The sequence below is a fragment of the Sinohyriopsis cumingii genome, chromosome 4, assembly GCF_028554795.1.
Source record: "Sinohyriopsis cumingii isolate HCF-2022 chromosome 4, ASM2855479v2, whole genome shotgun sequence".
Classification (NCBI taxonomy): domain Eukaryota; kingdom Metazoa; phylum Mollusca; class Bivalvia; order Unionida; family Unionidae; genus Sinohyriopsis; species Sinohyriopsis cumingii.
Window position 1 is genome coordinate 75,312,111 of NC_142964.1, and position 15,798 is coordinate 75,327,908.

Genomic DNA, 15,798 nt, shown 5'->3' on the forward strand with positions numbered 1-15,798 from the left:
TTCTAGATACAGACTTGTTTAAAAATTGATTGAAAGTTTCCATTGGAATGACACATTTAGGTCAAGTGAAAATGTTAAAGAGTGTTATGATTCAATATTGAAACCATGTAACAGAAAGAGGAAAAATATCTTCACATCTCTCTCTTACTTAGTTGAAGACATAGATTCGTAACACATTGAATCTGTTGTTGTAAATAAGTTCATTTTTCATGTCTTCGTCTTTGATTTTTATTAATATCTTTATATATAGGGTTATTCATTTAAATCAAGTACGAATTATCTAAGACTTAAAGTCATTTACAGTTAACAACACTAAAATATGAGCTGATCAACTATTACTCCATCCTACTGCAATTCCTAAAAAATCGTTAATATTTGCTATCTGATTTTTCCTTTATATTTTCTAAGCGGCGAAGAATGTTACTTGCATTCAGTAAAAGTAGCATTAAAGGCTAAACAGAAAATAAAATGTTTATTGAGTTTGGCCTATTGGCTTTAACGTAGGATTACCAAGCAAACAGGTGTGATGCGACCTATTCCGGAAAGTCATTAGCACAGGCAAGTCCAGTATTTTTACTTCAACTGCAGCTATATGTATTTCTAGAACATTCATCATGGATAATGAGTTTTTGTTCATACCTTTTATCATAATTAATGCCTAACATAAACCAACCTTTTTGCATCCGAACTTAATAACTAATAGAATGGACTTTGTTGCAGGTGTAAAACAAATTAGGAATTTATTGGGAATTTAATTATTATAGCCATGTCTTGAGCTGGCATAATGTTACCTTCAAAATCTCCCAAAAAGGTGCCGATTTTTCATCGTCACAAATCTCTAAATGACCAACTGTATTATTGACAACTAACAAAGCAGAACGCATATTCTTAAGAAATGCTCCTAGAACCAGACTTCGTTAGTATCTGAACTGTGATTTTTATTGCAGATAATGTTAGGAGTATTATAAATCGTTTTGAAAAATAAATGGCTTGCTGGCCATATGTAATTAATTAATTAATATGTTAATTCTGTAATGCGCTACTAAAGTTCTACAGCTGAAGGAATTGGTACATTCCTTCACCATAGAAGATTTGTCTATAAAAAGAGTTGTAAGATCCCACATTTGCACATTTTAGTGGTACGAATATTGAGTTTCTCGAACTAATTTTCATTCGAACAGAAAGGACAAAACGGTTGTAGAGGGTATCTAACAATGTACAATTGCTTTGTTTCAGAAATCATTCATACAGGTTAATAAACTATATTAGTCATAGTTTTTATTAACAATTCGAGGGTGATGCATCTCCTACTACCACACACTGTTGATTTCACAAACCGTTCATAACTCTTAACGAACGTTTATGAACCATATGTTGGTAATTAATAATTAGATGATACATAACAATAATTTCACCTCTTTGGATCTAATCTGTCTTAATAGTTCTAACTAAGAAATTTTGTGGTCACAGCCAAATTGAAAACAGTGCTAGTTTTTTATCATGATTTTACCCTCCCCACCCCCACCCACAAATGTTCTATAAATCACTATGCTTGGCATAAATGTAACATTACATGTACTTGTTACACTAATAGATATCATAAAATGAGCGGAAAATGTATTTCCTGCATCTCGTGATAAACAGCAAAAGCAAACTCTCACTTATATAACTTTCAAGACTCAATGCTGTTATATAATGTTTAGCTTACATTTCGCAAGTATTGTAGAAACGTATGATTGGAGGGAGGAACTTGGCATCATAAAATCTATTAATCGTATCTACGATGAGTTGCAATTAAAACGATCACAAACTTGGTCATAGACTGAATGACACCAACAAACTGATCAATCCATGCTTTCATGTCGATGACACCAACAATCTGCCGAGTCCATTATGATATGTCGTTGACACCTACAGTCTGAACAGTCCATGATTTCATGCCGATGCTATTGTAGCACATAATGTGAGTGATTTAATGTAGAACTGACAGAGATCATATTTATAGTACACAGCTTAAGACCAAGTTATGAGGTTATAATAAATACATGAGTTTTGTCTGGAGCGTCCCAAGTCAAGCCATTTCATGGCACTTACGATTCATGTGCTTTATTGGATAACACGTTGGCCCGTTTTTTACATGAGGTCATAAGAATCGTTAATTTAATCTCATTTAATATAACAATTTATCGAAATTGTTCAATAATATTGTGTTTTGTGAGTCCCAAAACTATTACATTTCTTTCACAGTTTCTCGTATGAAATTAGGGCTCATGCAAGATTGTCTATGTCCTTGAATATTTCATAAATAGTATTTTTCTTAGCATCATGGCATCGGATTTGTGCACCATGAAAAAGGTATTCATGACAACTGAGAAAGTGTTTTTTATCTGAACAAAAGTCATCAAATTAAAGAGTCAACAATACCGCCATGGCACAATGAATGTCAATGTAAGAGTGTATTTCTACGTTGTGGATTGCAAGTGAAATCGCCAGCTCGTCCAGCTGACAATATTTGATGACAAGAGTCGGATCAATCCATATGCTTCTTTCTAGTTCAGAGTAGGTCCCAACTTTAGGAGAAGTATGATAATAGTATTCCAATATTTTGCTGGTAGTTATTTACAAACACAATTAGGCATCTGTCTCATACTCTAGTGTATTTTTAGCATGTTATTTGGAACGGTCTGCAGACATGTGATATTAACGTGTGGTTGAAGATAATAACACCGCATTAAGAAAATGATAACGCCTGCATTAATACTGCAGACACGGTTAAAACTGTCTCCATGACGAAGAACATAGTAGATGAACTTCATAAAGTAGAGGGCGCCTTGTTCACAGTTGGTGTTTCAGTAATCCGATTATACGATTGGCTCCCGCTTAATACAATCTTCAGTTCAATATTAAAATTTTGAGATAGTTATGAGGTTTCGTTATTTTGAAAAAGCCAGTGAAGGCAAATATCTCTCTCCCTCCCCTCTCTTTCTCTGTACATATACATACATATATATATATATATATATATATATATATATATATATATATATATATATATATATATATATATATATATATATATATATATATATATATATATATATATATATATATATATATATATATAAATAATTGGATCGAAATGTGCTATTGATTACTGTCCAATAAGTTTAACATCATAAATCTTATGTCAGGAATGAACTGCGTGCACACGACTGAAACCATAGGATAAAATTAATCAGGAAAAGGCACACGTGTATAAAAGCGATCAAGAAATGACTGCCTATATTCTAGGATAAATTAGCTTTCCGTCTCAGGATGTTCGATTTTGTTTTGTTCAATGAGTCCATTGCTTTTAAATACTCTTGAGGTCTTCTTGCATATATTCTATTAGAATATACTCGATGTCTCTTTATATGTTTTATAGAAAACGTTTAGTGTATCATCCGGGTACACATAGGAAATAAAAACATCTAAGAGTCAAAACAAGCTTCAAATGTGCCGGATAGCCTTGATAAATTGTAAAATACAGCCTCCATGAATCTGACTAATATTTGTTTAGGCAAATAAAGGAACACAAAAAACGAGGAGGCGAAAATGGAAAAGGTTCTTGAATCTAGCTGTGATGCCAACGCTTCATATGTTTCGTGGCTTCAAAAAAAGGAGCAAGCAGTTGAATCGTTATGCAATATAGATGTAAGAGCGGAATGCAGAAAGGTATGTTTGGCTTTTTTGTTAACTTTTTAATATATTGACGTCGCCATAAAATAGTATAGTATGTTGTATGATCCACAAAGGAAAGCTACTTGCTTCGAGTTTTGCACTTTGCTGTAAAACTTGGCGAACAGATACATTTTATGTTAGGATTGATAACAAATGTTATCACAAGAAATTAAAATGTCTATAAACATTGTTATTGTTGTTGCGCTTTTGTTGGTGCTTCTATTATTATTATTATTATTATTGCTATTATTTCGGACAAGCTTGCATAGTTTTTTTTCCCTCTCTGTGTTGCCTGTTCTCAAAGCATTCATGTTAATTTGTGCGAGCATATATATTTTATTAAACAACATTTTGATCATTATCCAGAAATTGAAATTAAACGGAGTAAATCTCAGGACCCGTGTTGTTTTGTTCAGTGTTGAACTCTAAACAGAGATATAGCCTTTTGACATAGTAAACCCTGAAACGGATTAGAAATTACGACCATGATGTCAGAAATAAATGAGACTATTTAATCAGAACCTTCATTGTGTGAGTAGATCTGAAATGCTTTCGTATGACACTGTTTTCTTTAATTGCATGTTTTTCACGTTTTTAAATGAGGAGTTTGCTCTTCAAATGTTTTAATACACAAAACGATTGTTTATGCGTTTTTGGAACAAGCAAGAAATTTATCTTTTACAGTTCTATTAACTCTAGAAATCAACATTCCACTGCCCCGGTCTAAATAGTGATCCCTATTATCGCAAATCCATCGACTTGCTAAATTTAGTGATAAATATTAAGTCTAGGCGTGACTGGTTTAGAAGTAGATTTCAATGTTCAGTTACTAGCAATAGGGTTTGTTTCTCTAAACTACATTGAAATGTCTTCGAATCAGCTTGATTGATTTAAAACGAACAGGAAATGTAACGATTCTATTAGAAATTGCAAATCACAAAGCTGTGATGCATTGTGCCTAAACATATGGAAAAAAATGCATCTGCCGTAATCCTTGTAGCTACTCGTTTCATAGCAATACTGTAATATGCATTATTGATGAAGTTGATATATGAGTAAAGCAAAGTAGAAACGATTGAATGTAAAATGGTTTGTATTTCAGTCCGCAAGAGCAATTAAACACCCATCGTTTTGCAAACGTGCAATCGTCCAAAAACATATACTGGTCCAGGAATATTCCTGTCTCTGCAGTGTCAATTTGCGAATAAGCTAAGAGTTGTTGTCGTTGTCATTGAAAGAATCATCATCAGCATAAGTAGTAGTAGTAGAAGTAGCAGCAGCAGTAGCAGTGGTAATAGTAGTAGCAGAAGTGGTAGTAGTAGTAGCAGAAGTAGTAGTAGTGGCAGTAGCTCTTGTCATTTTAGTACATTGTATGATAAATTGCATTGTAAAATAACTTTCAGTTGATGACTTTCACTGATACTAGGTAATAGTGTAGTGGGACATTTACACTAAAAGATTAGTCTTATTCAGTCTAATTATAGGTAACTCTTCATAATGCTAATGTATTCTCGTACCCTCCACTTGGCTCCCACCCCACCCCCATCGGTTATAAAGACGAAAAGTATCATAGACATAAGAAATGCAGAGAACTTAGCTATTTCATTAATCAAATTATAATTTCTTACTTGGCTGTTTCCATGTTTCCCCTAGTACAGACAGCTTGTCGATGTTTTTAGATAAAACAGGATTTTAATGAATGAAACGGTCGCCATATTTGCGTGCACGATTCTATGTGTTCAGAAAACAAATGTGATGTAATTTACGTTTTCTATTAGCACTGAATAATTCCAGAAATGTTCGTCACTTTGGACCTAAATCCCTTTCAACACATGCACACAAGAATTCCACATTATTGTTTCTGTGATGATTTTGTTTTAGAAACAATAAAATTACGCATAAAAATATTTGATTCACATGACACAGGTTTCGTTTACAATGGACTGTTCTATAAGTCAGAGAAGAACAGTGAGCAATCTCTGTTTGCTTACATCGATGGCTTCCGTTTGGTTTGAAACATGAACAAGATGACAGTGTGAAGGGTCATTAACTGATAAACTGATAAATGAAATTACTAACTTCTGAGCATTTGTATAAATCCTGGCTGGGGGGGGTGGGGGTGTACAAACACACTGGATGGTAAGCGATTATTATAACCTGGATGGTTTGCACGGCAATCAAACTCGCAAGAGCCAGGCTAAATGTGTGTGTGTGTGTGTGTGTGTGTGTGTGTGTGTGTGTGTGTGTTTAAAGTAGCTTTAATAATTTTTCAGTCATATCGCTACGATGTATGCAGTCTGATAGCTTATAGTGATATATAGCACTGAGGCATCATGCCACAGACATGTAACATCATGTCCCACCCAATCACATTATCCTCACACCATGCCGACCAGTCCTAACACTAACCTCTTAATGCTGAGCGCCACACGAAGCAGCTGCTAATATCATTTTTATCAATCTTCGAACCCACGAACTCCCACATCCGAGGCGGACGCTCTAACCACTCGGCCACCGCCGGAGCGGTGTCCAGGCTCAATAAGAAACGTGTATTAAGAAATTATTAGGTGTATTGTTATCAAATGATCTTTAACTCTGTTTCTGTTGATTTCTTTCACTCGCAACAATATTGAAATTATAAATACATCAACAAGAGACCAATGTTTAAGCCACATTCGAGGCTTTAGACACGTGCTGTCATAACACAGTGACTTTAGAAAATATACAATATGATTCATCGTCTTCAGCACAAAAAAAGTTCCCAAGATTCGCAATTAACGTATGTCCTAAACATAAGACAAAAAGATTGCTACATGACACTTCAAACATTTTTCAATCAATACAGTGAAAACTACGAGCTTCCATAGATCGATCATGTGCATGAACAGCCAGTAATATCCGGTGTATCATTCGCATATTATGGCTGCGTTATGACCGGTACATGTGGAAATACATCAAGCTAGTTTTGATGCATGAATTAGACGAGTTTCACGATCGAATATAATCAAGGAGTTATTGCGTTATCTTGCTAATTTAAGTGAAGCTTATGGAGTATGGTTCTTCATGTATGTGTACTAAAGACAATCGTGGACTTTTATAGTCTGTTGTGATTATTTCATTTGCACTGTTTGTTATATGCTTTATTCATTCTATGCTATGGGTTACGTACAAATTGGTGGCCTAATGGTTAGAGCGTCCGCCTCGGATGCGGAAGGTCGTGTGCTCGATCCCCGGCCGAGTCATACCAAAGACTTACAAAAATGGTACTAACAGTGCCTCGCTTGGCGCTCAGCATTAAGAGGTTAGTGTTAGGACTGGTCAGCCTGGTGTCAGGATAATGTGAATGGGTGGGACATCATGCTACATGTCTGCGGCATGATGCCTCAGTGCTAGACATCACTATAAACTGTCATACTGCAGACATCGTAGCAATATGACTGACAAATTCTTAAAGCTACTTTAAAAATCCAGATCACACACACATGCGCGCGCGTAAAAATTGTATTTGATAACTGACCTTTTCCAAACTCAAGTTCATTTTTATACCTGACCAGGGTCATCGCTGATTTTGGTTTTCTAAACAACATGTTTATCTCAATCTGAGTCCAGAACATTGGAAATTCCACATGAAATTACGGGTCTACCTGATGTTTACCACATTCTATAAGTTTAGTTACAAACCTTGTCTAATTACAGCTTGGATTGTTCTGGAAATAAACTTTTGTCCTGCATCCTAGCTCTTCTTTTGTCTTATTTTTTAATATATAATCTTGTTTATCTAGAAATTATTCGCTGCTGCGATAATATCTGGGTAGAAAACATATTGTTGTATTCAGATTTTGATTTGGTGAATTTACTTTTATTATCTGGAAATACAAAAAGCACTATAACATTCCTGGAAAGAGACATTAACTGTGAATTATAGTGAATTCAAAGAAGGAAACCTTGGATTATATTAATGTGATTCAACAAAAGACTATTGGAACATCCATACAATGCAGGCCCTTCTTACATTGCTATATTAGAGACTACCGGACACTACAGGCACATAAACACTCCCAGTGTTGGGATTGTTTTCGATTACCAATAATTAAAAAAATATGACTTTATTCATTAGGTCTTGTGTTAGCAATTCTGTGATTTTTACATTGTTACTTTGTATTCTAAGGAAATAATTATTATTGAATTTTACAAAGCTTGTTGCTCTATCTTGTCTATTCCCAGTACGTCATACAGCCCTGTTTGAGCAAATGTCTTTAAAATGAAATTAAAAATATAATCAATAAGAAGAATATGAGGATAAATGTATTGCAATCAATCAAAAATGATTTTTTAGGAACGTGTGACATTCATGGTAATATACGTGCAAAAATAATGAATTGCAATGACTTTTCATGGCTGATAGTTATATTAGGTAATACGAGTGTAAAGTCGCCCTCTTAGTAAGAGGGGTGGTTAATTGGAGTTGACCGACGTTATCTAGGGGATGACATTCCTCGATTGTATGTCCTGGTGTGAATGGATAGATAGAACATCAACAGAGAACTGAGCAATACTATTGGGAAGAAATAATGCAATAGTCAATACAAGCCCCCTTTGACAAGCAAAATAACAAAATTTAATCAATAACAGTTAATAGCGGCAACTCCTATTCAACCTAAGTTATGTCAACAGAATTTAATAGCAGTGTCTAATTTGGATTTATTTCATCATAAGAACGAGTGGTGAAAAGAGCGCAATATCCACGACTGACTGTATTACCTTCCTCGCTTCACCCGTGTATCACAAGTCTTCCTATTCTCTCAAGTCTTTCTATCTTGAACGTTCCATCTCTTTCTGGACTTCCTAGTCTTTTATTCTGAACACGTAATCTCTTTCTGGACTTCTGTCTTCGGACTGTCACGTCTCTCCCACAAAACTGTTTCCTTAAAGGACAAATTACCCTTAAGTCTGGTTTAACACCATTTTCTGTACCTGACAGGCTCTGCATGGCAGCCATTATATCTGGTGGAGGAAGGACCAGGAAAAATGAATGGCAGTGTAAATTATTTATGTTTTGTTAACAGAGCCCATGTTGCAAATAACTAAGCTGAATGAAATCCGAGAAGAGACACTGAGACAAATCAATGGCACATCAAAAGCTCCAATTTACTCTACTATTTATGAGATTCGTGGCAGTTATAAAACGAACAAGTATCAAAATGGATTCTGTTACAGAAACTACTACATCTTTCCACGCTCTGACTGGCTGCAATGCAATCTCGCAGCAGATTTTTGCAGGTTTTAATGAATAGGTTATATCATTCCCTAAACCGTCAGTCAATAATATTATTGGTATGGAGCTGATTTATCGGTTTGGGCTGAAATATGCTGCATGTCTGTAGGAACAGAAATCGGCCTCTCTATCTACTTACTTAGCTATCTACCTATCTACCTACCTTCCTGCCTTCCAACATGCATAAATACATACATACATACATACATACATACATACATACATACATACATACATACATACATACATACATACATACATGCATACATACATACATGCATGCATACATACATACATACATTCAAATGGGACCAAAGATGTATAGTTACAATGTTGAATAGAACATTGTATAACATTTATCAAACCAAGTTTGAATACTAATTTGACCCAAGCATGCTATGTTAATATCAGGCTATTGTCATTCATATAATTACAAAAACTGTCACGTGCATGCTGGAGATATATCAGGTCTGTTCATACGGATTAACAGATATTTTGATTAATTTTCCCCATCCAATTACTTAGTGGTATTTGCCGTTACAAGGATCAGTTATAACTGATGATTGCTTTTCTTCTTCGATTCAAACTTGGAACATGAGTTTTAAGTTAAGCTACGGAAACACATTCCATTCGATATGCTTTTGGAGAAACAAACTCCCATTAATAATCTATCCAACATTCCGACATTACTTACAGGCGAAAAAGGGCAGGGATACACATGAACTATACTTACAAATCTGCAAATCTACTATCACTCAAGAAACTAGTATGTACAAGAAAGGGAATGCGCACGCATATATCCATACTATCGGACACAAGCAAGGGTAGAATCGCATACACTTACATTATACTAAGATGTGCCTATATGCTATCACACGAAAACATGAGTAGTTTCCACAAATTCGATGCTTTTGTACATTTCCCATCATAGAGGGTATCGACTTCTCCTCATATTTACTCTTAAAAGAACTGCAAAAACATCAACAACAGCAACCCTTGTGGGGTGGGGTGTGGCAAATGTGTCCCTAAAAATTAAATCGACTTTTTTCCTGCCAAAAGTGTATATGTTGCATTGTGTCAGTTGAGCAGCCACTGGAAATTTTAGTTTGCAGAATGGAGGTTTATAAACAAATTTAGACTATTTATCTCATTAATTGTAATTGTTAACTTCTAACGGACTGTAACAACAGTAAGACTAGTCAAAACAACAATTCTTCCAATCGCATAAGCAGCCCTCGTTTAGAATATTTGGAGAATCATTCTTCTTTGACATCTAGTGACGTTTCCTAGATCAGAACAATTGAACTGTGAATAATCACTTTGTTTTGACATTAATGGATGTCACTTCATTGGATGTTTTTCACAACAACACATTTTGTTGTTGTTTCCTTCAAATACGTTCCCCAATCACATTAACATTAGGAATATAAGCCCTACTACCTCCCGAATCCAGTCTCCCCAAATACCGAGGGTATTGACGTTTTGCACGTAAAAAATCAAAGAACCAAGAGTACTTATGCTTTTTTCGCCAACCTTGTTGAGCACGTTGTGATATCTGTCGAATTTAGATAATTTCAGGGAGTTTTCACTCAATTATGGCAGGTGTGCCGTCTAGTCGCAACTCAGTTTTCATACCACTTCAGCTGAAGACCATACCGTCCAGCCATCCGCATCTCGATCCATACCGTCTATCTCTTGATCTGCACCATTCATTGACCGCTTGGCTTCCGTTAGAGATCGTCCTATTACTCTTCACGCAGAGCCGTGGATCGTTCACATTGCCAGAGAGAAGGTTGATCCGTCCTTCCGTATGTACACCTGACACCCGTACTGGTTGTTATGATTTTGACAAGCCATCCGTTTCGATTCGACGACTATCTCCTGCAGATACGGCTTGCCATTTACTTACGGCCTACCCTCTTGGACGGTATCGTGATAGTCGTATGGACGAAGGCTACGCCTTGTCTATGTCTTTGGGAATGTACTTTCCGGATATCGATCTTGATACTGTCCAGGAAGATCCGCATGCTGAATGTGGAGACAAACACAATGATATTTAATACACAGGTCCCACCATAGAGCTGTATGAGTATAGCTTCTTAGCGGCAGTATAAGAATCTATAGAGTGTTTCCGAATTGAGAATATAAACCAAACAACCATCTTCTACAGCGGGGATGTCAGCTTTATATTCCGTATTTCCCCCTCGTCTGACACAAACAAACTTGCCGAGTCTATATGTCAAGATCAGTGACCCAGTCAATTCCAAAGCCTCCTTTTAACTGAGAGTAAGCTTCCAACTGTTTTTCCATTCTCGCTGGCTTAAGACCCTTTTCAACGGCTTCATCTCAGATCTCCTGGCGTTGGACAAGTACTACGGTGTGGTCAATCCGACTTATACGGTGGATAAAGACAAAATAGACACTACTTTGAAGCTCGTTTGCAATAGTGGTCACGTTTTCATTGTTGGACCTCGCTTCTATGGCGTTTGTTCCCACTTGTAGTCAAGGCCAGCGATGCACAATCCGCCATGTCCCTGCGAAACTTCGATTGGACCGCCATTGTTGAGAACTTTTGGAGGCAGGCAGTCCAAGAACTTACCCTCCATTGTTATGTGCAGTACCCATTGCCCTAGACATAATCTCCGATTCACCCTATATGAGTTGATGACCGGAGACAAGGAGATACAGGATAGTTCTCTGATTAACTCAAAAGCCTGCTGAGATCCCAATCTTATGCATGAAGACAATCTGTAATTCTGTTTCGGAAACAGTGGTATTAAGGGGATAGGCAAGAAAGTTTCTTTACCCCCACGGCTTTGCTCTATTGCTGTTAACAAGTGTTCCCGACCAACAACAGACTTGTATCTGGTAGGCGCCGAACTCTTGTTGCATTAGATCCGTCTCTTTCTGCCAGGTGAGTGGATGATCCAATTTCCACCAGAGTGGCTTTGGTTCTCATTTTCCAACATCATTCCCCTTCGTTCTCTTGATTCATTGCGTTTGTACCATCAGACTTGGTAAGAGACACGCTTTTATAGCAAGAAATCTGGCAGCTCATCGAGAAGCGCGCGATGGAGATTGTTCAGGGTCCACATTTTCCTGATTTTCCTCGAAGCTTTTCTGGTTAGGATGGTCAACGTCATTCAAAATTGAGAAAGCAGGATCAGTCCACCTTTCCATCGGTCCGAACGAATTTGCCATCTGTCACAATATGACGCACAGTTTCACGTTCCAGTACATCCGTCCTTACGAAAATACATGCGGTATTCATACCAAGTAAACTGTTATCAGTTTCGCATCCTCTCACGCTTTTTCACATAAGTCCTCAAACAGGGCGGCAACAAATTACTCCAACTTTACATTCTGCTCTGGGCATCCCGTCGTTGGTGCAAACAACGCAACATCGACATTCAGATGACACATTGTCCCCGCGGACTCAGTCTTGCCCGATTTTGTCAAGGAAGGAATATATTCTCTATACAAACTGGTCATTACATACGTTGGTTTATCATTAGATTTGTCAGCAACGGAGAAATCGGGTGAGTGATCTTCGTTTAACCCGATACCTGTTTCCAAGGTTTTGTCCGTCAACGATTTTTCACTCATTTGGGATGTTTTGCGGCCATTTGTCTACCCCATTCAACAACCTTATTTCCTAAGATTATACAGAAATTTAATGGCCAAAAGTACTAAATGATTTTGATTGCCCCTCTTCGCTAGATAAATCCTGGATCAATGATCTTCTCGATCTAGTGATAGGTCTATCCAGGAAGATCATACCCGAGCAGAATGTTCCCCAACATTCTTAAACTCAAGTGTTCCATCCTGACCCGGATCATCTTCCACTTAGTTCATGTCCAAAGAGCCTTACAGCAGAAACAATTCACCTCTTCCATCATGGAATGAATTACATGAGCTAAAACACTCTAAAGGCTTGTGAGGGATATAGCGCGTTTTCAGGGACTGTCACAAAGTCAAAACGTTGTCCCTATCAGTGCCTATATTCTCACAAGTTGCGGACCCTTTCCTTTTCCTACTCGAAGAGAAATGTTTCACTCAGATTGCTATTAATAATACATCCCGTCATTATGGTAGGGAAAGACAACAAATTCACAATAACGATCGATTCCTTATCTAACTGAAGAAAAGACTAAATTTGATTATAGCGTTATGATGTCGTCGAGTACAACGTCGTAAGAAACACCTGCTTCGTTGGCTGGAGACATTCCATTCAAAATGAAGTATGCCATTCTGCTTGAGATAAAGAAGGAAACACGTAACAAGTTCACCGAACATTTATATATCTTTATTATCTTCCTGTCAGTAAATTATATTCTGAGTGTGTCAATATAAGTGTAAATCGAGATTTTGACCAAAATATTGTATTCTCGAATGGAGAAGTCAGGGTAGAATTAAATCTTAGGAAAATTTTCTCCAATGAATTGTATAAAGGGATGTACCATGTGTTCCGAGCAGTCGTTCGATGGTTCAGGAGAAATGCTAGAGTCAGCTATTCATAGTAACGATCTTACAACCCATGATCACTCGACGATTGCCTGTTTTAAAACATGCATCTTTAATGCTAAGAAGAAAAAAAATCTCCAACGATACTCATCGGACAACTAAGTCCTAAACAAGCCTTCATGAAGCAGTCAAAAATGTGTTGACTCAAAGAGAAAAAAGACCTTCTTGGGCACCAAGACACTCGCTATAATAGTTTTCCTTGCGCTTCGTGCGAAAGCATTGATTCCTTATCTACGCCATAGCGAGGACAAAGCAGAAAGAGACCTTGAAAACTTTTCAGAACGCCTAGACACGCAGCCGCTTAGGACAAGAATAAGAAAAGAAGAATAACTGGCTAAGACTTTCACGTTTATGATTACTGACAAAATTGGAAAATGGTGCACCGAGACTACTTTGAGTATTCCAGACCAAAACTCTATTTGTCATACCACCGACTATGACTATGACGCAAGAACCCCAAGAGGTATACTTCCATCCTGTGTGGTTTTTGAACACCTCAGAGCCCATAGAATTTGAAACCAAATGACAAACCAAAGATTATATCGAGTTGAATAATAGTTACTTGTACCTGAAAGGCAAAGTTCTCAACGTGGACATCAGCAATTGAGGCGCCGATGCCAGCAAATCTGCCTTCAACGAAGTAGATTTGTACTTCGATAACAAATTGGTCAGCAGCAGCATGGACACTTACCCTAACACAGCGTATATGGAACATCTCTTGCTTTAAGGGAAAGAAGCAAAGAATACATATCTGGATGATTCAGTCGCATGGAAACCTGGCACATTGGGCAAAGTAAAAGACAAAGCGTTGATTGCGGAAGACAATGTTCACACAAAAAGTCATCAAACAAGTACGATGTTTTAAAATGATGGATTGTTTACATTTAGACGTGTTTTGAGAGACGAGTAATTATTGAACTGAATGTATGTACGCCTGAGACTGCCTAAAAGAAGTACCATCTTCCATTTGATGGCTACTTAAGTCGAATACAAACGATCATAGAAAAATCCAGACTTTAAGTGCGCCGTATGGAAATTTTATTTAACATTTCAATCGATATGAGTCAAACTTCGAGCAAAACGACGTGCATTTATACTTTACAACGAGCGGAAGTGAAAACTTTCACCATTGATATCAAAGTTCATTTTTTTCCAAAGACGCCTACCAAAACGTTTGCTCATTAACATCGTCACCAATGTAGCCCTCAGAGGAGCCATAGATAAAACTCCTTTCGAGTATAAACACTTCAGATTGTCCAAGATAGACGTCATGTTAGAAACCCAAACGTTTTATCAGTCTTTAAAGGTTATTTAAACTTATCTTTACTCAGACCATTTACTTGAGATCTTACCTGATACTGTTTAAAGCCACAGGACATAGAAGTACCAAATGCAGGTACGGCATTTTCTACGACGATTATACAGGAGGATATGTTTTGTGTGGATTTCATTTCAATCAAGACCAAGGCAGCTAGCAGGGACATAGCCACTCAATAAATTTGCTGATTTAGAAAAAAAACTGGTGCTCTTATTTTTTTATATATAAAAAATCATTTGTAACGTGGTCTTTCACCTTTATTCTGTCGATTTTCTTTACAAATTGAATGTTCTCTTTCGCTTTCGTGTATCATACGAAGGATGTTTTCCTTCATGACAGAGCTTAAAGCATATAAAGTCATGTGTTAAGTCTTGCTATCCATCGTTAATGAGCAACCAGAATATGAGGAGAAGGCACAGAGAAACTTTAGTGCACTTGGAGTATGCGCAAGGTCAAGTGGAAGATACGACACAATACCTCAGTAGGAAAGCTTTCAAGAAGGAAATCAGCAATTTCAAATCAGCTAAATTTTAGTAGTCTTTTTGATAAAGAAAAAAGTGGAGAAAGTAGAAAGAATATTAGCAGGGATGATGAAACAGAAGAGACAATTTATTTATTCAATGGTTACAGCAGCAACATCAAAAGCCTGAACCCCTTATTTCACCAATGAAGAACTGGGAAAGTTCGGCTAACCATGCTCATTGTTCCCTTCCAGTATCCATTAATCTTACGAGTGGGAAGAAATGGAGTAGGATATGTACAGCCTGTGCTTGCCGGGAAGTGTGGTCACTGATGGAGATTTGGTACCAGAAATCAAACGACCCTTTTCAAGACCACCTGGATTTCTATGTTTTATGTTAATGCATGTTTGTGCAAGGATACGTTTTAGATGTAAAACTGCCAAACCTTTACCCATTTTCTTATGTTTGTATATAGGTATGGTGCCTCTATAAAACGTTTA

General features: G+C 36.9%; 1 protein-coding gene across 1 annotated transcript in view; it reads left to right on the forward strand.

The window, feature by feature from the left end:
* Positions 1 to 3,594: 3,594 nt before the first annotated feature.
* The window catches only part of LOC149801473 (regulator of G protein signaling 9-binding protein-like), a 68,001-nt gene continuing 55,797 nt past the window's right edge, over positions 3,595 to 15,798 (forward strand). Inside the window, exon 1 of the mRNA XM_089955621.1 lies at positions 3,595 to 3,714. Coding sequence (XP_089811747.1) covers positions 3,595 to 3,714 — 120 coding nt within the window. The remainder of the gene's footprint in view (positions 3,715 to 15,798) is intronic.